Source organism: Miniopterus natalensis, chromosome 1 (assembly GCF_054644295.1).
Source record: "Miniopterus natalensis isolate mMinNat1 chromosome 1, mMinNat1.hap1, whole genome shotgun sequence".
NCBI lineage: Eukaryota > Metazoa > Chordata > Mammalia > Chiroptera > Miniopteridae > Miniopterus > Miniopterus natalensis.
The window spans coordinates 37,742,578-37,764,882 of record NC_142081.1 but is presented as its reverse complement, the minus strand read 5'-3'; the positions used below and the strand labels follow the sequence as shown (position 1 = coordinate 37,764,882).

The window sequence follows — 22,305 nt, the reverse complement described above, 5'->3', positions numbered from 1 at the left end:
ATGGAGAAAGTAAACCATTCCATCTTAATTTCCAAACATAAAGGAAGGATATTTTGGCTACTAATCTTCAACCTAACTGGATTATGACAAGAGAACTTGGTTTTTTTATGCCCAATTTTTGAATTTTGTTGAGAACTTGGCTTATGACTTAGAACACTTTGAGCCTTTGTAAATGTTTTGTGAGGGTTTGAATAACACAAGTATTCTGTAACAGGGGTGGGAGAGTTATATGAATCCACTAAATCAAGTGTTATTTAAATCTGTATTTTACCTGCTTGATCTCTTCTACCAATAGACATAAAATCATCCACCACAGTTGTGCATTTGTTGATTTCTGCTTGCAGTTATGCCAATTTTTGTTTCCTGTACTTCATATTATGTATATGCAATAAGTTTATGGTGACCCTCTTTATCTCTAATAATAATTTTGGCCTTATGGTGTATTTTATCTGAAATGGACCTAGTACTCTATTAAGTACATTTACATTTGTAATTACTGATATGTTTGATTTCTACCATATTATTAGGCTTTCCCATCTCCTTTCTTGACTTACTGAATTTTCTATATTCTTTTTTCCTCCTTTACTGACTTGGAAGTTATATAATCAATTTCCATTCTTGCATTTAGTTTTATTTATTCAGATGGGACTCACTGTGCATCCTGAATTTTGTCTTTTTTGTCAACTCTAGAAAATTCTCAAATATTCTTCAAAGTACTGCCTCTTCTCAATTTCTCTGGAACCCTTATAAGATATAGCCTAGAATCTTTTCATTTTCTTCTTGATATCTTTTATTATCCACATGATGCATCTGTATCTTGCAACACTGTTCTCTAAATGCTTCAGATTTTAATTTACTAGTATCTCTTAGGGTCTAACTCAGCTGTTTAAGTTTTAAAATTTAAGAACTATACTTTTATTTCTAGGAATTCTAATTACTTGGTTTCCAAAGTTGCCTGAGGTTTTGTTGTTGTTTTTGGTTGTTTGTTTTATTCATGTTTTCCATTCCTTTTAATTCACTGAAGCACATTTGCTTTACGGTTTCTAATATTACTATTACCCACAGTTATGAGGGGTCTCATTCTGATATTTATTCTATCTACTTACTCTCACTTCTGGTGTTTTGTAACTTTTGATGGTGAGTTTCTGTTCGGCAGGACTTCGTCTGGGAGAATACTGTGGGATCTGGGTTGAGGTTTTGTCCCTCCATAGAGGTCTTACATTTGCTTCTACCAGGTGCTCCAGGGATATTACCAGCCTGGGAACACTTATTTTTTAAATGTACAAAAATAGAATGAACAATATAATAAACTCTCATGTATGTATTACCCACATTCAATAATAATCAACACAGCCAATCTTGTTTTATCTATATAACCACTCACTGTCCATCTCTCTCCCCTGTACTATTTTAAAGCAAATCCCAGGTGGCACATCGTTTCACTTCAATGTTTATTTCTTTTAAAAGGATTCTTAAAATAATAATAATAATAGTAATCAAGTAATTGCTGCTTAGTATTATCAATAATCAGTCTGTGGTCAAATTACCGATTTTCTCTCTCTCCCTGTGTCTCTCTCTTGGTCTGTCATTCTCTCCCTCTCTCCCTCCCTCCCTCTCCTACTTAAAGTGAGAGAAGGAGTAAGAGAAAGAAATAGTTTGAAGGAGGATCCGAACAAGTCTGGACCTACTTTTTAAATCAGTTTCTCAGCATAAAGTTCCTAGATCAAACTGGGTGGTATAAATTCAAACTACAAGCACTTGTGAGGAGAAGCCTAGGGTTCTAGATTTTTAGGAGATTCTACCAGCCCTACTTTCCCTCTTCCCTCAAGATGAGGACAGGCAAAATTCCTTAACACTTCCTGGTGCCAAGGGGAGTTTTTTTTAAGGCTTCCTTTTCACTGAGAGTGTAGCCCTTCAAGAGTCCCTGGATTAACACAGGGGTCTCAGTTCCAACTTTCAACCTTTTATAGGCCCATGCCTCCCTTCCAGCACTTGGGTGGCAATTAAAATATAAGTCCCTAATGTTTGGTATCTTGTTTTGTGTGGTTGATACATGAGTTTATACAACTGTCGAAATTCAGTGAACATTTAAGATCTGCATTATTTTACTGTATGTAAATTACAAAGCAATTAAAAATAAAAGTTATATTGATATAAAAATCAGCAAATCCTTCCACCCCTCCAGGACAGCATCAGCACCAATTCTTCTCAGTATTTGGGTTTTCTACTTCCCCTGCATTTTTGCTCCTGGGATTCCCTTTACTTTCTTGCACTCTCAGCAATATGTATTTCAAAGGATTTTTATTGTATTTTCTCCAGACTTTCTTAGTATTTTGTAGTATAAGGGTTAGCAAATTCCCTAGATTAGTGGTTCTCAACCGAGGGAGATTTTGCCCCCTAGAGGACATTTGGCAGTGTCTGCAGACACTTTAGGTTGTCATAACTAGGGAAGTACTGCCGGCATCTAGTCAATAGAGGTTAGGGTTGTTGCTAAACATCCTACAATGAACTGGACAGTCTCCCACAACAAAGGCTTATTTGGCCCCAAATGTGAATAGTGCCAAGACTGGCAAACCCTGGTCTAGATCACCTCTATTGTGGGAATATTTGGCTTTCACTTTTATATTTCACAATGACACAGTATAGCCTTTAGCTACCACTTGGGATGAAAACATCTTGCCTAAAAATTTACTCTAGAATTCCCCAAATAAGAAATTTTTCAAAGTGAAGAACAGGGAAAGAGGAGATCTTAATATATATGTTTTCATCTTTTACATCCTTACAATGCTAACAGATACAAACTACTATTAGATTTCCATGTCCAAATTAATCACAGAACAAATTAAAGGACTTTAGAGCTAAAATTAAGTATCTTAGAAATCATGATTTAACAATGAGTTTATATGCCGGATGCATATATTTGACAGATTATAACTTTACATTCCAATCTAATGTTCACCGGTAAATTACTGTCCAAGTTACTGTCAAGCTGGATTCCCATTGCTGGTTACGGCAATTGAAGAACATCACCCTGAGCTAAATATCCCACTAAAAGTGCTGCTTCAGTTCTCTTTGACTATCTACAACTGCTTAATAGGCTTCTGCCTCAATATTAATGACAAAGCATCTATGGTTTTAATAGACTGGGTAGCAAGATAAGCAAGAATTGGACTTCAAAATGTGGGAAAGGCTAAAGGGACATCTGTAATATTTTAAACAAAAATAAAATTTAAAAAAAAGTGAGAAAGGCTACTGATCTTTATTATTATTATTATTATTATTTAATATTTCAGGCATATGACAAGATACAAAGAATAATATAATGAACACCTGTTTTCTTACCAAACATCTTAAGAAATAAAGCATTATAGATATGATAATAGCCCCTGTGGAACTCTCTGGATCCCATTCTCTTTTCTCCCCAGAGGTAACCGCTCTCCTGAATTAGGTGTTTATCACTATGTTTGTTTTCATTTTCACATTACATGTACAATCCATAAATAATATGAGGTTCTGTTTAAACCTATATAAATGGTATCAAACATATCTTCTACAACTTCCTTTTTGTTACTGATAATTTCCCACATTTAATAGCTATAGGAATGGAATAAAAGGGAAGGAGTAAATGGAATTGCTAAATGTGCTTAGCTTCTCTATCTCTAAAGAGAAACTTATCTGTGATTGGGTTGAATTAGTCCCCAAATGCACCTGCCTACAGTGCTGTGTACCCTTGTCTACTGCATGCTAATGAAACTGGTAACTGAAATTGACACCTTTACAGGCAGAGACAGAGGAGTGGTCACCAAAACCCACAGGCCCCAGTCCAGCTCTACCATATGAAATCCACTGGTCTAAAGAGTTTTCCTCAGGCTTCTACAAAAGGGTGGCAATCAAATATGAGTAGTGAATTCACTGCAACTGCTTATACACAGGATTTGTTATCCCCACCTATTGTATTTTCCAAGGAATATTAATAGCAGTAAGACACCAGATTTGACCAACCTTTTTTCAGATATAATACATAACAAGTTGGCTAAAGCAGACCACTGAAAACATAATAGCCTTTATTTATAGGTGAGTGAAAGAAAATAAAGCCTAGGTTTTTTATCCCTTCCATTTCAGAAGGTAAGTAAAGGGGTGAGAGAGATAAGAGTAAAAACATGAGCTGGGTTTTAACAGTTCTAAAGATTCAAAGAGACAGCTCTGAGATGATATATTAGAGTGAGATTTAGACCAAGACACTCCCCTAAGGTAGACAGCTGACATGATTATTGCCCTCTTCCCAGATAGAGTCAAGCTGCTGACATTTTACACCGGGCAAGTTCAGCAGCTGTTACTGAGGTGACAGGCACTTAGTTCTCTAGTGATTCATGGGATGGATGCATGGAGGGGGAGTACCTCAAAGTATACTGCTGATTAGGCTTGTTCAGGGAAAAAGGTGAACACCCTAAAAATATCACCAAAGAGAAAAGGAAATAGGCTTGGGTAGTATTTAGAACAATTTACAGATCAAGCCCAGAAAGCCTTTTACCTTTAAGAAAAAAAAATTTTTTTAAGTAATTCTTCTCTGCCCCACATCCTTGTTACCCCTGTAACAAGAACTCAGATTGATGGTTACCACACTACTTCCCACTTCTGTCCTGAAAGTAGAGTCCCTGAGTGGAGTAGGACCCAAACTAGAAAAGAAGCAGTAGAGAAGCAGCAAGGTAAGATGCCAAGTACAGGAGTGTGTTTCTAAAAGGAAACAGCCCATCAATGTTTCTTTCTCATTGATGTTTCTCTCTCTCTCCCCCTCTCCCTTTCTCTCTCTCTAAAAATCAATAGAAAACAAACACAGAAAAACATATGTAAAACATAAAAAGAATCAATCAAAATAGAATGTTTTGATGTGTTTCTTACCTAATTAGTTAATATGGTGCTCAACGATCTTATACACAATTAAAGTCAAGAGGCTTTGGAATCACAACAGATAGAGGCCAGGGAGAGTTAAAAAATTTCAGGCAAGATGTTTTTTATCATGAGTGATAGCTAGACACAAAGATGAAGGTGGAATATCAATATAGCAGCAATGGAGATTTCAGTTTAATGCTGTAAGGTAGTCTAGATAATTATAAATGGTAGATGCAGTTCAAGCACTAAGGGTCGTGATGCAGCAATGCCCAACTCATGCACTGCAAAGGGAATGCAACAACTTGTTGGGAAAGAGAGAGCACACAAAGATTCAGTGCACACGCTGACTGAAAGGGTGCCTATGAATCACCAAGTCAGACCCACCTCCCAAGTTCACTGAAGTCATGACTGGATGTATTTACAATCCTTATGGCTTTTCCTTACCTAAGTATATCACTGACAGTAATTTCAGGAATAAACTTTTGAAGGTGCTTCACTGTTGCACTGAGAAAACAGGCTTTATACATTTCACTGACTCCATAGGAGAAATTCTGGGACACCAGTTTAATCAGGCCACTGAAAGCAAAGAAAATAAAATCTTTATGAGAGAAAGGAATCCTTTATTACTATTAAACAACTTTACGACTATTAGATGTGGGCAGGGAGGGCTCACATAAATCTAGGCAAAGTCAGAAAAACCACGTATTAAAAGAAAATCAATAAAAGAAGGAAACTTCATCAAAGGAATACTCTCTGAAGTCCAAAGGCAAACACCTTTCAAACTCAAATTACCAGGGAATGCTGGTTTCAAACTAGGATTCTATAAAGCCTGCCAACAAAAAGGCTTTCTGATACAAATGTTACATGCTTTCAAAATGCACCTAAAAGGCATAAGCAGATGTTTAAATCAGGACATTAAAGAAGTAAGATAGATTATTTACCCTACTTTTTTTTTTTATCAGCCAGAGGTAAGATACTCTACTAGTGATTCTCAATTATCTTAATGACAGCAATTTCTCCAGTGGAGCCTATGTATATACTTATTTTTAAAAGCAGACATGCTAGCCTGGCCAGTGTGGCTCACTTGGTTGAGCACTGTCCCATGCAACAAGAGGTCGCTGGCACAATTCCCAGTCAGGGCACATGCCCGGGGTTGAGGGCTCAATACCCAGAAGGGGGCATGCAGGAGGCAGCCAATGGATGTTTCTGTCTCATCGATGTTTCTATCTTTCTCTCCCTCTCCCTTCTCTCTAAAAAAATAAAAAATAAACCTATATAAAGCATATTTAAAACAACAACAAAAAGCACACATGCTTGAAAATTCTATCCCAAACCTGTTTCAGAATCTGTAGAAAGTGAATCTCAAGTATGCCTTAAAAAGCTTTCTAGTAATTTTGATGTGAAACTCTCTGGAGCGCAACACTGCTGAAAGGACCAAAAAACAAAAAAACAAAAAACCTCACTGAGCTCTTACAATACAGTAAAGATTCTGTGTCCAGGGTCAATGCATTGTTATTTTTCCACAAAAGGAAACAACTTTGGTTATCAGCAATTTCTCCAGTGGTTTTCATAATGATGGTGACTGGCTTGAAATCACTTTATCAAAGTGAGCCATCTACTGATTTTGAGAGAAACAATTTTTTTCAAACGCAGCTAGGTTAGCAAAACAGATCTAGATTGTCAGATATATGACTGGGTCTTGTTCTTTTTAACCAAGACTTCAGCCTGGATCATCAGAATTTTCTTGAAGTAGTTAAACATTATGCTTATTCCATAAAGCTCTTAATTTGGATTAATAAAATCAATGTTAATCACAAATGCGAGGATTTACCCAATAAATAGACTATCAAGAAAGACAAAATTTCCCACATTAAAAATATAAACACATGAAATCATTTTTTTTAAGTAAATAAAGTTACCTCTTGGTAATTACATCCATAACATCTCTGGCACTGAAGTCAAAGGGTTTGTAGCCCTCTCGTTTAAAGGCAAGAACTGCATTAGGCCCTAGCCAAATACTGCCATCCATCCTCGGCGTGAAGTGAACTCCTAAGAAAGGAAACCGGCTATCTGGGACCTACAGATTTAACACAGCAAAGAACAGTTAGCCCCACTTCATACTGCATTTTACTATGCATTCAAATAATCAACTGGTAATATAAATCACTTTCTTCCCATGCATTTAATTTGTATTATTTTGACCTGTACTGAGATACATTTTTCATTTACATGCTTCAGCCTAGAAATGCCACATAGGAAACACTGATGCTATTGACACTAACATACACTCCCATCTACTCCTCTTTCTGGGTAAAGAAAAAAAAAAGAACTGCCCTGCTTCAGGTTATTCCCCCCCGCCCTCCCACCCTGCCCCCAACGAGGGATGTATGTGGCTGGCAAGTAAAATCAGAGCTGCCAAAAAAAAAACCACAACGCACTCATAGCACAGGTTCTTGTCAAGTTGGAATGTATTGGGTTGGAGCACATGAAATGGTTATTTTGGCAAGGTCAAAAACATTAAGTAGCTGAATATTGGTACTTTCATCTGGTTCAATCTAGTAGTTCCATACAGAATGAGCTCTTCTTAAAGGGCTCTGTGTTCTACATTGTGAAACTACAGAGTGGCCACAACCTCTTTTCTGCACCTGTAGGCAGTGAGCTGAGAAAGAGGGCTGAGTATCTGGGCATGCAAAAAGGGAAAGTTCTCTTTTGAGTGCTCCTTCTACCAGACAGGAGGAAGAATTGGGTTCTTTCTTGAGAGCCCTTCCCATGGTGTACCCATGCTTTCTGAAGACATGTACTTGTGGACAATTAAGTATAAGTTAATGCCTATGATATCAGAATAAAGAATTAGGACTCTAACCATAAGGGAAAAACACGAAATGCTTGCACAAAAAGCCCTTCAGAATATCTTAGTTCTGACCTGGATAAGAGTTTTTTGTTTCATTCCCTTTCTGCCCAGTCATTATGAGAAGGATGAGCGAGCAAAAGCATCACACCTACCGGATAAATATTTCCTTTCACAAGATAGCATTTTTCTGGCCTCAAGAGCAGGTAATCTCCCCGGAATGGTACAATTCGAGGATCGGGATTGCAGCCACTCAGCTCGGAAATACGGTCTGAGTAAAGTCCTGCACATGTCACAACATACTGACATTGAACTTCCTCTCCCTAAGAGAAGAGCAGTGATATGAGTACGCAGATTGGAGAACAGGTCAAGGGCAGAAAACAGGTGATAGAAGAGACAATAAGGACACAGAAAAGGACTTTTTTTCTTTTTAATCCCTTTTAAATGAGGAAATTAAATACAAGTATCAGCAAAATAAATTCTTCAGCATTTAGGTGGTGGCTAGAAACTTAGGGTAGTGGTGTGCAAGAGGATGCCACCTTGAATTCTGTACTTTAAATTAAATTAGGTTCAGGATTCAATGGCTGACCTACCAAGTGAGGATATTTAACAAGACACACACACACTTTACTAAGATCATGGAAATATTCTTAACTATTTATTGCATGAAGAAACAAACTTCATGTAGATGGCCCCCACCAATTTGGCGTCCTCTGTATTTCGGACAGCTTCTCCTGTCTTATCTATGAGTAATTATCCTGTTATTCTCAGGTTGCTTCATACTACAACTGTAACCCACCACCAGCCAATTTCTCCTTCCTGATCAATATCTACTTTGCAGACTGAGGCTACTTTCAAAACCCCATTCATTCAATACACATTTACTCAGAACACACACTACAGTCAAGGTTTGCTTTAACAACCAGGAGACTGCCAATCTTAGGCTGTTGCATTTTCCTACAAGTTTTATTTTGTGATTATTATCTACATACTTTTAGATTAGCCCTATTAGGGTTAGCCAATTTACCACCCTATTTCCTAAATAATTTCATTTAACCCCGATTCACCACCACACTCCAATTCCCATCTCTTTACTTCTTACACAGTAAACAACCTTGCTCCAGGTAATTTTTTGTTCTTAGATTTCCTCCCAGAAGACCTGTTTCTGAAGCCTCGGAGTTCTCACCTGTCTCAATAGTCCCTTTCTTTTCAGCCTGTAGTGATTCAACTTATTCCATCTTTGTATGCATCCTATTTTTGCCTAGTTACAAAAGTAAGCCTCTTTTCAAGAGTTATTCAAGTCACACTTCTGACAAAAATCAGATGAAACTTCTCTGCAGTGAGTTCAAATTAGCTAGACTAAACCATGATAGTTTAAAGACACTTGAAGTCAAAGAGTTATGCCAACAAGAAAAACATGACTTCTAAATTGGTTAATATCTTTCCTGTTCATCTAGAGTTATATAACAGAAGTACAAGAAATAATTTTTATGTGATATAAATCTACTAGTCCTTACTTGAAATGTCAGCAATTCTTTTATTCTTAGAACATAAAATGTAGATAAGCCATATGATAAATGTAATGATAAGAGAATTTGTAGAATGGTACCGGTATGCTAATAATGCAAAAGTTCTCTTTAAAAACTCAAGGAACAGTTTCAAAGGAAGAAATGATTAAACACTATCACAAGCCTCTGAAATCATTTTATGGTATATAAGAAACAATAATTAAATTCAGTAACACACTAATTTCACATTGAAAATGTAAATTTAGATAAACGTTGAATGATACATTTGTTAAAAAATACATTTCTTAAAAAAAATTAAACAATGAATCTGTACTGCTATTTAAAAAAGTGAAACAGACTTTTCTCCTATATGCAATCTATAAATTTTAGCTTCTAAATCCTCTCCCCAAAACTTTATTTTTTAAAATTCCTTTTCTTTTAACCTCATAAAAGCATAGATGTTCAACTCAATAAGTTGACTCAAATTCTTAAATTATCATTTAACTATACTAAAGGAAAATGCCAAAATAAAAGGCAGCAACTATAGCAACTGTGGGTGAAACATATTTCCATTGGTATCCCATAGGCCCCTATACATCATTCATCATATGATGCCATATTCTAGTGAAAATATCCCTTAAATGAGGGTAGGGGCAGAAACAGACTTTTAATTCTTTGTTTTTGTTTTTTAAATCCTCACCTGAGGATATTTTTCCATTGCTTTCCGGACAGAGTAGAAGGGAGAGGGAGAGGGAGAGGGAGAGGGAGAGGGAGAGAGGGAGAGAGGGAGAAGGGGAGAGAGAGAGAGAGAAACACATCAAGTGGTTGCCTCCTGCAAATCAAGCCTGTAACCAAGGTACATGACGTTGGCCGGAATCGAGCCCAGGACCCTTTGGTTCAAGGGCTGATGCTCTAACCACTAGGCCAAACCAGCTAGGGCAATCCTTCTTTGAATGGAGACCCTGGTTGCTCTGCCAGCACATCTGATAGTAATCAAAGTGTCTGTGGTAGATAGGGATATTTTATAGAGACTTTGGTAGGCCCCTGTAGGCGAAATCCAAGCACAGAACTTTAGGACTTTGGAGGAAAGTTATACCATCCTCTGCAGATAACTATCCTCCTTTTGAGAAAGTGCTTCTGGCTTTGAGTCAACACTTGACCACAGGTCACTGAGTTACCATGTGAACTACCCGTTATTAAGAGGGTATTGTCTGACTCACCAAAGCCACAAAATCGGGTGTGTACGGCAGCACTCTGTCATCAAGAGGAAGTAGAATATACAAGATTAGGGTTGTATAGGTCCTGAAGGCACAAATAAGTTGCAGAGGCGAGTGGCTGAAATTCCCACGATCCCTACTCCTACTAAATTACCTCCTCCTGCCCTGCTCCGTGTGGCTTAACGGTTAGAGTGTCGCCCCATGCACCAAAGGGTCTCGGGTTTGATTCCCAGTCAGGGCACATACCTGGATTGCAGGTTTGACCCCTGGTCCCTACTGGGTTGCATGTGGGAGGCAACCAATTGATATGTCTCTCTCACATAGATGTTTCTCTCTCTCTCTCTAAAAATCAATGGAAAAAATATCCACAGTGAGGATTAACAACAACAAAATTACCTCCTCCCTCTCAACTTGCCCCTGTGGCCCCATGGGAAGTTCTCTATAATCAGTTGGACAAGGAAGAAAAAATACAGGCCTGGTTTACAAATGGTTCTGCACAACATTCTGGCCCCACTTGAAGGTAAACAGCAATAGCACTATAGCCCCACTTGGGAGTAGCCCTAAAGGACTGTGGTGAAGGGGCCTGCTCCAAGCACGCAGAACTTTGAATACCATATGGTTGTTTATCTCACCTAGAAGGAGAGATGGCTACAAGTATGCATCTACACAGTTTCATGTGCAATGACTAATGGTTTGGCTGGATGGTCAGGAAAAGCAGCTCTGGAGAAGAGGTATGTGAATGGACTTCTCCAAACACGCTAAAGGTATTTCAGTTCCATATGAATGCTCACTGAAGAGTAACAGGGGCAGAGGAAGATTTTAATAATCAGTAGGCAAGATGAACTGCTCTGTGAACATTAGTTAGCCTCTTTCCCCAGCCACCCCTGTCCTTACCCTATGGCTTCTCAAACTAAGTGATTATGGCAGCAAGGATGGAGGTGATGTGTGGGCTCATCAACATGGCCTTACTCACTACAGCCCCTGCTGAATGCTCAATCTCCCGACAGCAGAAATCAAAAGAGCCACTGATATGATCCCTGGACCACTTCAATTTAAAAAAAGGGGAGAGGGGTGCAGTACTTAGTCCTTGCTCTGGATATAGATCTGTCTTCCTTGCCCACAATGCTTCTGGGGAAACCACCATCTGTGAACTTACTGGATGCCTTGTTCAACATAATGGTATTTTACCCAGAAGCATTACTTCTGATCAGTGAGGTTATTTTATAGTAAATGAAGTGTAACAATAGGCTCATGCTTACGGAATTTACTGATTTTATCATTTCCCCCACCATTCTGAAGCTACTGGGTGACAAAGTGGAATGGACTTTTGAAGATTCAATTAACAACACTAGCCAGCCGGCAATACCCTGCAGGGCTGGGGCAATGTCTTCCAGGACCTTCTATATGCTCTAAATCAGTGACTAATATATGGTGTTTCTCTCACAGCCAGGATTCACAGTTCTGGAAATCAAGAGGGGGAAATGGGAGTAGCTCCTTACAATAATCCACTAATTTCTGCTCCTAATCCAAATTTCTGCTGCCTAGGCCCACAACTTTGGGCTCTAATGGTTTAGAAGTCTTAGCTGCCAAGGCAAAAATGCTTCCATTATGGAAGCAATGGTTCCATTATGCTAGAAGTTGATACTATCACACCTGGCCACTTTGGGTTCCTCGTGACAGTGAATCAACAGGCAGAGATTACTGTACTGAATGGAGGTTACTGATCCTGACTCACAGGAGCAATAGAGTTGCTACCACACAGAGAACTTGGGGATGATAAAGAGGAGTGTGTCTGGAATATAGATCTCCTAGGCTATCTCTTTGTATCCCCACGCATTGTTATAAAAGTTAATGGAAACCACTACAACACAAAACAGGCAGGGCTGCTAATGGCAGAGACACTTCAGGAATAAAAGTTTGAGTTACCATACCAAACTAGGAGCCATAACCAGCTGAGATGCTTGCCGAGGGCCAAGGGACTATGGAATGGATAGTGGAAGAAGGGAATTATAAATATCAGTTATGATATGCCCACATGATTGGTGAAATAAATGAGGAATGTAGTAGTTATTTCTTCCTTACTGTGAAACAAATATACTTGTCTATAATTATCCAAATCTTTTTCTTCATTGTTATAATATGAATCATGTCCCCCTCCCCCCCAAATTCATATGTTGAGGCCTTAACTCCCAATGTGACTATATCTGGAGACAGAGCTCTTAGGGAGGTAATTAAGGTTAAATGAGGTCACAGGAGTGAAGCCCTAATCTGATAAGATGGTGTCCTAATAAGAGAGACACCAAAAATTGTGAATGCTTTCATTCTCATTCTCTCTCTCTCCTCCCCCTTCCCTCTCCCACACGAGCACGCAGAGAAGACCATGTGCGGACACAATGAGAAGGCAGCCATCTATAAGCCAAGAGAGTTTTCACCAGAAAGCAACCCTGATGGCACCTTGATCTTGGACTTCTAGCCTCCAGAAATGTGACAAAATAAACTTCTTCTGTTTAAGCCTATGATACTCTGTTATGGTAGAAAGCATGTATGTCTTCAGTTGTATGAAAGATAGTTGAACCTTGTAGGTGGAAGCATAATTTTACTACTGCCTTTATTTGGAAATTAAATGTGGTTATAAGAAGTGCGAATGGATGGTAAATTGGAAAGGGATCGAGTGTGGGGGTTTATACTGTGTCAATTTGGTTACCCTGGAAACTACCCTCGACAGAATCCCCTTCCCTATATGGTTCCAACTTAAAGTTGACCAAAACAAGAATTGCATATGATTTGACAGGCAGAAGTAAAACTGTAGCCACTATTCTCTGAAGGTGATTCTAGGCCAATGTGGTGACAAACACCCACTGCCAAGTGAATTATAGCTCCATATCCAGCTCTGCTTCCCATTTACTGATCCTACTGACCAACCGCTGCCCTCGCCTACTACCTGGGTGTAGAAAAGGGCTCCCCCAGATCTCCTCATGAGCTTCTGATTTGCAGTTTCACTTCAGCAGCTGGATACACTTGGTTCTCAGTCTAGCTGGATACACTTCTGATCTACCAACTCTCCTTCTAAACCTTGGCTTTCCCAGGTCCTTTCACAATTGTGTGAGGCCTAATTCCTGTGATAAATCCTGCTACACTCATTAAATACTCAGAAACCTAAGCATATACGTCCTTTTTTACAGGCAAAAGGAAAGAAATCATTATTTGTACAGTTGACCCTGGAAAATATATGGAGTTTGTATGATGCTGTCTTTTAAATGCCGTCTTTTAAAGGTTAACGACTCTGCTTTCCTGGCTGAACTCTGAACCATTCAGTGAACACGCAGTGAATGCAAAACTTCTATGCCATTCAATAGTTGTTTTAGATTATGTGAAGATGAAAGGAAGCAGTCCATCTCCCTCTGTACAATCTGTGTCACCCAACCCCACCTAAATTTTCTCATTAGTAGAGAGCTAAGTTAATGTAGAAGAGCAGGTAGAACAATCAAATATCCATCAGTTTTGCCTTAAAATTAAACACTCCAAGTACTTAGAATCCTATTCCTTGCTGGCACTGTCACTATATGAATACATTTCCAAGTTGAAACCCTTCTTAGAATGAAAACTTTTACACTGCTCTCAAAGAATTTCTCTCAAAATAACTTTACACTAGACAAATTTCATTCAGTGACAGAAAATAAAGCACTGTGGCTAATTCAACTTTTTAAGAAAGGAGAGGGAATGAATATAGATATAAGGAATTTTGCTTAAGAATCTTTACCTTTGTATTCCTTATAACAATTGGATATTTCATCCCTGGGGGGGGGAAAAAGGAATTAGTGATTTATTTTTAGTAAAAAGAAGGCTTACAGTATTTGAAATATACTAATAACAAATTTAAATGAGTTTCTTCAGTCACAACCATGATTACTTTCCACATTTCATTCTGAAGCTTTTACCAAGCAACAAGATTAAACTAGTTCATATTTGACAATATATAAAACTCTGGCATGTTTTTTAGATTATTTTATATGAATTTATTTAATCTATGATTATCAACCTTTCCCCACTTCAGCTCCAACAGAGGCAGTCCCAGCTTTTCTCTGAACCACAAACCTAGAAACCATGCTATAAAATGCATCATTGTAAGTCAATATGTATTTTCCCCCAGAACTAATGCTATGACATTTGTTGTTCAAATGCTGGTTGCTGAATCTTTGTAGATTCCAGGTTGTGAAACGAAGCAAGAGTTATTAAAACACTAAAATTTCCAATAATAAAGTATTTAAAAAATTAGTTTCCAATCAGATAGTGGGGATCTCAAAGTCTTATAAAGCACATGTACAACAGGTAAAGAATATAATCTACTTGTACCATAAACAAATTTGATTGATTATGCTACCTACCTATAAAAATCTTAATTATTTAACAATTTTGCTCATAATCTTAGAATTTAGTAGGACACTAGGAGAATGATTCGTATGGCCTAAATCTCCTAAAAAGAAAACATGTTAAGTAAGAATAAACTCAGCACTACATTTTTCTTCATTCAAATTTCCCAAAAGCAAATTCAAAATTTACATTTCTTTTTTTTTTTTTTTAAAGAAGTCTCCAAAGTTCAGAATGGCTAAGTCATGCCCTAACCCCAGACAGTCTGATTCAGTAAGACTGGGTATTGCTAAAGTCTGCATTTTTAACAAACATCTCCAAGGAATTCTGACCCTAACCTACATATAAACAGGCTTGGCAGCTCAGGTTTTAGCACTAGTCAGAAGTGTCTGATCAGTGTCTCGTTCTATCAACACTCAACTCACTGGAAGTCCCAGTTCACCCACATCTAGCCTTACCCTCTGCACCTGCCTCCAGCTCTGTGCCCTACTCTAGCCCAGCTCCTGGCAGACTTCTCCCAGCCAAAAACAGTCCCCAATTTGTTTAGAAGTCAATACAAACATTCAAAAGAAAAGACAAGGATGGCTTACCATCTTCGCATCTTGAAGGACTTTCTCTAGCCATTTCAATATCTTTTACTTCAAAATTGGTCAAGACAGAGCCACCTGCATCTTGGAAATCCTGGGCAAATGACAAAGCCACCTGACGATAGTCCACAATGCCAGTATAAGGGCAATCAATGGCCATTAGTCCCTGGGACAGAATTATGTAAAAGTCAAGATAATACAACTAAAAATCATTAAGAACAGTTTGTTCAATAAATTTTATTTTGTGCTGAAAATTTTTACTGTTTATTTTGATGGGTAACACACATTATGGTTCCTTAGAAAAAAAATCTCATAGTTTTAAAGAAAAGTAAAATAATAACTTGCTCTGTAGTGCCTGAATTTAAACTTGAGTACACTGGCTGGGGCAAAAGTAGGTTTACAATTGTTCCTATGGAAAATAATACAATAATTAAGAATATATACAAGAATAAACTCTGTGTTTCACAACCTCACAACTGTAAACCTACTTTTGCCCCACCCTGTATGATGTATGTATACAGACACACACACAGTATGTCTAATAGATATACGAGTTAAATAAGAAAATCTCTATAATCAGAAATAATTCTCCTGCTTAAAGAGTTCATTTTGCCAGGCTCCTCCAACTACTACAATGCCTTTTTCAGTTTTATTCATCCTTCATCCTATCTGATTCCAATTCATATCTGATTGAGTCGAATTCTATATCACTAAACAATTATGTTTTAAATAAACTCCACTGAGTTTTCCCAGTAGTGGATCGTATGCCATACACGCTCAGTGAGAAAGCTGAATCGCTCACACATTTGCAGAGCGTTGATCTGATTTGCTGCAGACTCTATTTTCAAGACTGCAAATATCGAATGGAGGTTGCATGTGGTTAATTCAAACTTTCTCTTCAGGCAACATGAGAAATTAACAGCGTGGGGTTTTTGTTGTTGCCAAGATATGTTCAAACTCTACAGATAAATGATCTACAAGAATACTTACTTAATTTTTTGGAATAAATGTATCCTTTCCTAATTCTGAAGAAAAGGATAAGAATAGAATTCCACACACGAAGTACTGATTACAATTTGGGGAATCCTTTGTAATAGTTACATTTTCTCTTGCCTTATTGTGCATGAGAATATCAGTTTTGCCAATCAATCTCCCCCCTAAGAGGGCTGCCTGGTTCCCAGGATAACTAAGACCCAGAAGCTGAGTGCAACCAGCAAATGCTGCCGTCTTCTTGTTTGGCCAGCACAGCATGTCATTGTTGTGGTTTTGAAGTAATATTTTATAATAGTATTTTAAATATTTTATTCCTATAGTGCCCCACCCCTACCCCCAATACATTTACCTACTTATCCTTTCAAAGCTTTAGACTTTGCCACCCACCCCTGATCGCCACATAACCAGATCACACTAAGGCTCACAAAACACCCAACAGTTTCTTTTCATGCTTTTCAGTCTTGAAAGCAACATTTGAAAAACTTCACCATTTTCCTGATAATCTGCTTCCAGAATATGAGAGCATTTGCCCAAGTATAGGAAATCACTCCTTTTGTTTTGATATAGTAGATACACGTGATATTTCATTAGACCTCATGTGGTCTGACAATCCCTAAATTCACAGGTCAATAGCTATAATTCAATTTCAACCTATAAATAGTATTTTGGGTACAATAACCTTGGAATCTAAATTAGGAAAATACCAAGAGTTCAGTCACAAAAACTTCCTTGCCTAGCGTAAAACTATGTGACAAGTATAAGAATGTAAAGGTACTCCATATCAATAGTTTTTTGGAATCCCGAATATCCTCCTTATTCATATTATATTTCTATCACCTAGCACAATGCCTGACACATAGAAGGCACTTAAACATTTACTGAATGAATGAACTTTTGAGAGCTGTCTTTTTAAACATACTAGATTTTCTCCCCTCTAAACCTTTCCTAAAAGGTCTCCCTTCTTTTCTTTCCCTTTCTAGTTTTGGCTCTGCCCCTCTTCGTGAGATGCTGGTGAGCCCTACCTATGCATGTACATTGGGGAAAGGTGGAAGATGTCACTGCTGCCAAGCAATCCAATGCCCTGGCCCAGGACGGGGCTGGCGGACAGGCTAGCCCTCAGCCAGGAGCTGGGCATGCACTGTCCAGATTACCAGGTCAGAACCTGAAATCTGAGGCCACAGCAGGTCAGATGGCTAGAAAACAACCGGGCAAGCAAACAGGGAACAGAGTTAGAAGTCAGTCAGGAAGACAGAGGAATAGATAAACATGTGGTTGACCAATTAAAGAAAAGGCAGACAGATCAGTACAGCTTAGGTCAGAAGAAGCAGTCAGGATCTGCCCAGAAAGAGAGCTATCAAGAGCTATCCTTCAGAGTCAAAGTTCACAGAGGCAGTTTAAAATTTTCCAAGATGCTCCCCCGGGAGTACTTAAATCTTCTGCTGAAAGGAATCCAGTCCAAGAAGCCCTTTAGAACTGCCTTAATATGCTTTTTCTTTCTGGAGGTCCTGGAAGAAAAAGAAGTAACTCTGTTCTATATAAAATTTGCCCACCATTCCTGGTAGTGGTGGTGAGGTTAGGGGAGAAAGGAGGAATTTATTCAAGACACCTTTATGAAATAACCAAGCTATATTTTTCTACTATATATTGCCACCCCTAAATAGGCACTGAAAATTACAATGTGGCATTACATAAAGCAGGTCACTTCTTCAGTGGCCTCAGAGAAAAGCAGGATTCCTCTTTTACAAGTTACACTCCTTAGTCATCTTCCAAGTGAGAGTTCACCTCCGAGAAGGCTTTCCTGAATTCTTGGACTAAACTAAAAGCTTCCGATAAGCACTGCCTTGCAGTGACTTCAAAGTCAGACTCTTTAACACAGGTACCTGGAGTCCAGCTATTGCATAGTCAATAAAGGGTCAGTGAGGAGAGAACAGGAGATATAGCCATTCACTGAAATAGCCAGTGGAACTGGTGTTGAACTGATAGCTTCTGAAAGGCTAGCAAAGAAAGTTGATATGCAGAATATTATTATTCATGTTTCTTTCATGAATAAAAAGGAAGATCTGCTTTCCCCCACAGCATATTTTGAGCAAGATACTCTACAACCCACCCTTCATACTCATGCCAGCCTTATCTTCCTGAAATACAGATTGGATATTATAGCCACTCTCCTCAAAAATTTTCAGTGGCTTCTATGCCTACAGGATAACCTTCAAAGTTATTAGCATGAATATCAGGCCCTTCATGCAGGCCTAATCCTGACTTTCTGGTCTCACTTTTTATATTTCCCTACACGCCCTGTGACCAACCACACCTCACCACTCAGTGCTTTCCAAACATGTCATATGGTCTCAGACCTCCTCTTGCCTTTGCTTACGTTCTTCGGACCTGGTATTTTCTCATGAGTGAGAACAAAAACAGAGGTTCCATGGAAAGTAACCTCACAAGGTGATCTGATCATAAATCCCTAACTGGGCGGGTCCTGGTGGGTAGTCACGCCCCAGGAATATAACTTCTTTAGTAAAAGATTTATCTTTGCCTTGGGCAAGCCCAGTCTATTGTTCTTGTGCATTTAGGTTAACACACCATAAAAATAAACTGTAACGACCTTGTTACATAACATAATCTTGTTAACTACCATGTTATCCAATCCCTGCCTGCTTTCTCCCACCTTCCTATAATCTTCCCGCAAAATTTATTCTTCAGAGCATTTGAGATCTTGCTTCCTGGCATGTGTCGGCAGTTTGGCTCAAATAAACTCTTACAAAAATTCTCTACCAGTTTGGACATTCCTTACAACTTAGGGGAAGAAGAAATCAGGTGTCCAGAGTTTGTGGCAATGTCCTCTTCTGTTGGTCACCTTGCTGCTTTTGTGACAGGATTATCTGTTTCTATATAATTCCTTCCTCTTATAAATTCACTCTCAGCCTCCATGTTCACAAGGCTGAGCCCTAAATGAAAATATGAAAATGTCCCTGTGTGTGGAGTCAGTGAGTCACTTACCCTACAATATGGCTCCTTCTTTTTTATATCTTCCTGCTGGATCAGCCTCAGGCCCTGAACACCATTCTGCAGGCCTCTTTCATATAGGGCCTGAAGTCTGGGGATTTCTTCTTGTTCGACAGCTACTATAAGCTTCAAAAAATGATAATATGAATAAAGTTAAACATACCATCAGCTATGAAAGATAAAGTGACTAGAAAACCATAAATTGTTGCAGGACTCAAATTGGGTTGATTTAAAAAAATTTTTTTCTTTTACGTGTATCTACTTCAACCTTTCTTCATGACTTCACTGTCGTCCTCCACTGAAGAGAGTTATCTTTGCATGCCCCCTGCTGGGGATCAAGCCTGAAACCAGGGCATGTGCTCTGACCAGGAATTGAACCGTGACCTCCAAGTTCATGGGTCGACGCTCAACCATTGAGCCACGCTGAGCGGGCTGAAAAAAGTTGTCTTAAGAAAACTGCATTAAAACAAATTTTCCTTACCCAGCCGGTATTGCTCAGTGGTTGAGCATCGACCCATGCACCAGGAAGTCACAGGTTTGACTCCCAGTCAGGACACATGCTCCGGTTTTTGGCTTGATCCCTAGCAAGGGGTGTTCAGGAGGCAGATGATCGATGTTGATGTTTCTCTCTCTAAAACCCATGAAAACATATTTTTTAAAAAGTAAATGTTTTAAAAAGAAAAAGACATATAACCCAATTTAAAAAGTGGACAAATTATTTGAATAGACATTTTTTCAAAGAAGACAAATGGCCATTAGCCATTTGCAAAGAAGAATGGCCAATAAGCATAACTAGGGAAATGCAAATCAAAACCACAATGATATACGACTTCACATCCTCTAGGATGGCTAAATTTAAAAAGACAGATAATAATAGGTGTTGGTGAGAATGTGGAGGTATTAGAATCCTCATTAATTGTTGTTGGGAATGTAAAAAACAGTGCAGCACTTTGAAAAACAGTTTGGCAGCTCCTCAAATGTTAAACATGGAGTTACCTATAACCCAGCAATTCCACTCCTAGGTACGTGTCCGAGGGAAACGAAAACACAGGTTCACACAAAAACCTGTACATAAATTCCATAGCAGTGGTATTTACAATAGCCAAAAGGTGAAAACAACCCAAATACCCATCAACTATTAAATGGATAAACAAACTTTGGTATACCTACACAATGAAATTTAAGAAGGATGAAGTACTGATTCATGCTACAAGATGAATGAACCTGGGAAATATTGGGCTAAATGAAAGAAGCCACTCACAAAAGACAACATATTGTGTGATTTCATTTACATACAATATCCAGAATAGGCAAATCCAGAAAGTATATCAATGCCCAGCTGGGCGTGGCTCAGCGGTTGAGCATCGACCTAGGATCCAGGAGATCGGGGTTCGATTCCCTGGGTTGTGGGCTTGATGCCCAGTTGGGGGTGTGCAGGAGGCAGCCGATCAATGACTGTCTCATCACTGATGTTTCTCTCTCTCCCTCTCCCTTCTTCTCTCTGAAATCAATAAAGATATGTTAAAAAAAAAAAAGGAAAGTATATTAACAGTAGCCAGGGTCTGGGGAGAAGTAAGACTAGGAAGTAGGGGGAATGGGGAATGACGATTAATGGGTATACAGTTTCTTTCTGGGATAAGGAATATGGTCTAAAATTTGTGATGACAGCTACACAATTCTGTGACTACACTAAAAACTGAATTGTATACTTTAAAAGGGTGAATTATACGGTATATAAATTATGTCAATAAAGCTGTTACTTTAAAAATTACATGGAGTGCCCTGGCCAGTATGGCTCAGTTGGTTGGAGCCTGGTCCCATACACCAAAAGGCTGTGGATTTGATTCCCGGTCTGGGCACATATCCGGGTTGCGGGTTCAATCCCTGGTCGGGGTGTGTACAGAAGGTGACCAATCAATGTTTCTCTCACATTGATGTATGTTTCTCTCTCCACCCCCCTCTAAAATAAATAAAAACATACCAAAAAAATTTTTTTAAATTACATGTAGTCACACCATCTTTTTTTAAGTTATTCTCTAATTTTAGATTTTGCAAATTATATTGATATGAAGAAAGAAAAGCCCTTTTTAAAAATTCAACATTAAATATCACTAAGAAAAAGCTAGTTATAAATAAGTCAAGGTCCTAGTAAAATACCATACCTTGCCACACTGCTTGTAAGAAATTCCCTTTTGATTACAGTACTCATAGATGAGGGCTGCACCTTGTACACATAATTTAGCTTTCAGAGATTCAGGTTTATAATAAATCCCACTATGTATGACACCACTGTTATGTCCAGTCTGGTGAACAGCTACCAAACAAGAGAAACAGGATAAGAGAAAGTACATGACTCACACAAAACCTAAGAAGCAGGGGAACAAATATAGTTGAAGTGATCAGAGACCACGTTATTTAAAATTCTTACAGACAGAGCACTGGTAACTTCCTCTAGCCACCATCCCTGGTGCCTGTGTCACATTCCTCCAGTTCATCTTTGATTTCAGTTACAACTCTGGTGCACAAACTCACCTCTCACTACCAGAAAACCACTTCAAGGGCCCACTATAGCTCTCTGCATTCTGTCCCAGGGCCTTTTCTAATGTAGGGAAGGAGAACTCAACATCACTAGGGGCAATCCTCAACCAACAGGGACAGGAACTGATTGATAAATGAGCATGATCCTGGGACATGTTTATGTAGCATCTCAGAGGTCACAACGGAATCAAGCTCGTAATAGCAACTTCAATAATGTACCCTCATGTGGCTTTTTCTCCTTCCCTGTTTACTATCCCCACCTCCCTCACTCCTGTCTCCTAGATAACCTCTCAAATAAATCACCTATATCCAAGTCCTAGGCCCAGGTTCTGCTTTATAAGAATTCAAAC

General features: G+C 38.6%; 1 protein-coding gene across 2 annotated transcripts in view; it reads right to left on the bottom strand.

Annotated features, from left to right (window-relative positions):
- L2HGDH (L-2-hydroxyglutarate dehydrogenase) overlaps positions 1-22,305 on the bottom strand; it is a 31,736-nt gene that overhangs the window by 5,608 nt on the left and 3,823 nt on the right. Inside the window, exons 3-9 of one of the 2 annotated variants that reach the window (XM_016198089.2) lie at positions 21,580-21,731; positions 19,412-19,543; positions 15,422-15,584; positions 14,224-14,258; positions 7,894-8,061; positions 6,810-6,967; positions 5,335-5,466 (exon numbers count right to left, since the gene is read on the bottom strand). In XM_016198089.2, the coding sequence (XP_016053575.2) occupies positions 5,335-5,466; positions 6,810-6,967; positions 7,894-8,061; positions 14,224-14,258; positions 15,422-15,584; positions 19,412-19,543; positions 21,580-21,731 (940 nt within the window). The remainder of the gene's footprint in view (positions 1-5,334; positions 5,467-6,809; positions 6,968-7,893; positions 8,062-14,223; positions 14,259-15,421; positions 15,585-19,411; positions 19,544-21,579; positions 21,732-22,305) is intronic. The other variant, XM_087820594.1, reaches the window with a different exon arrangement.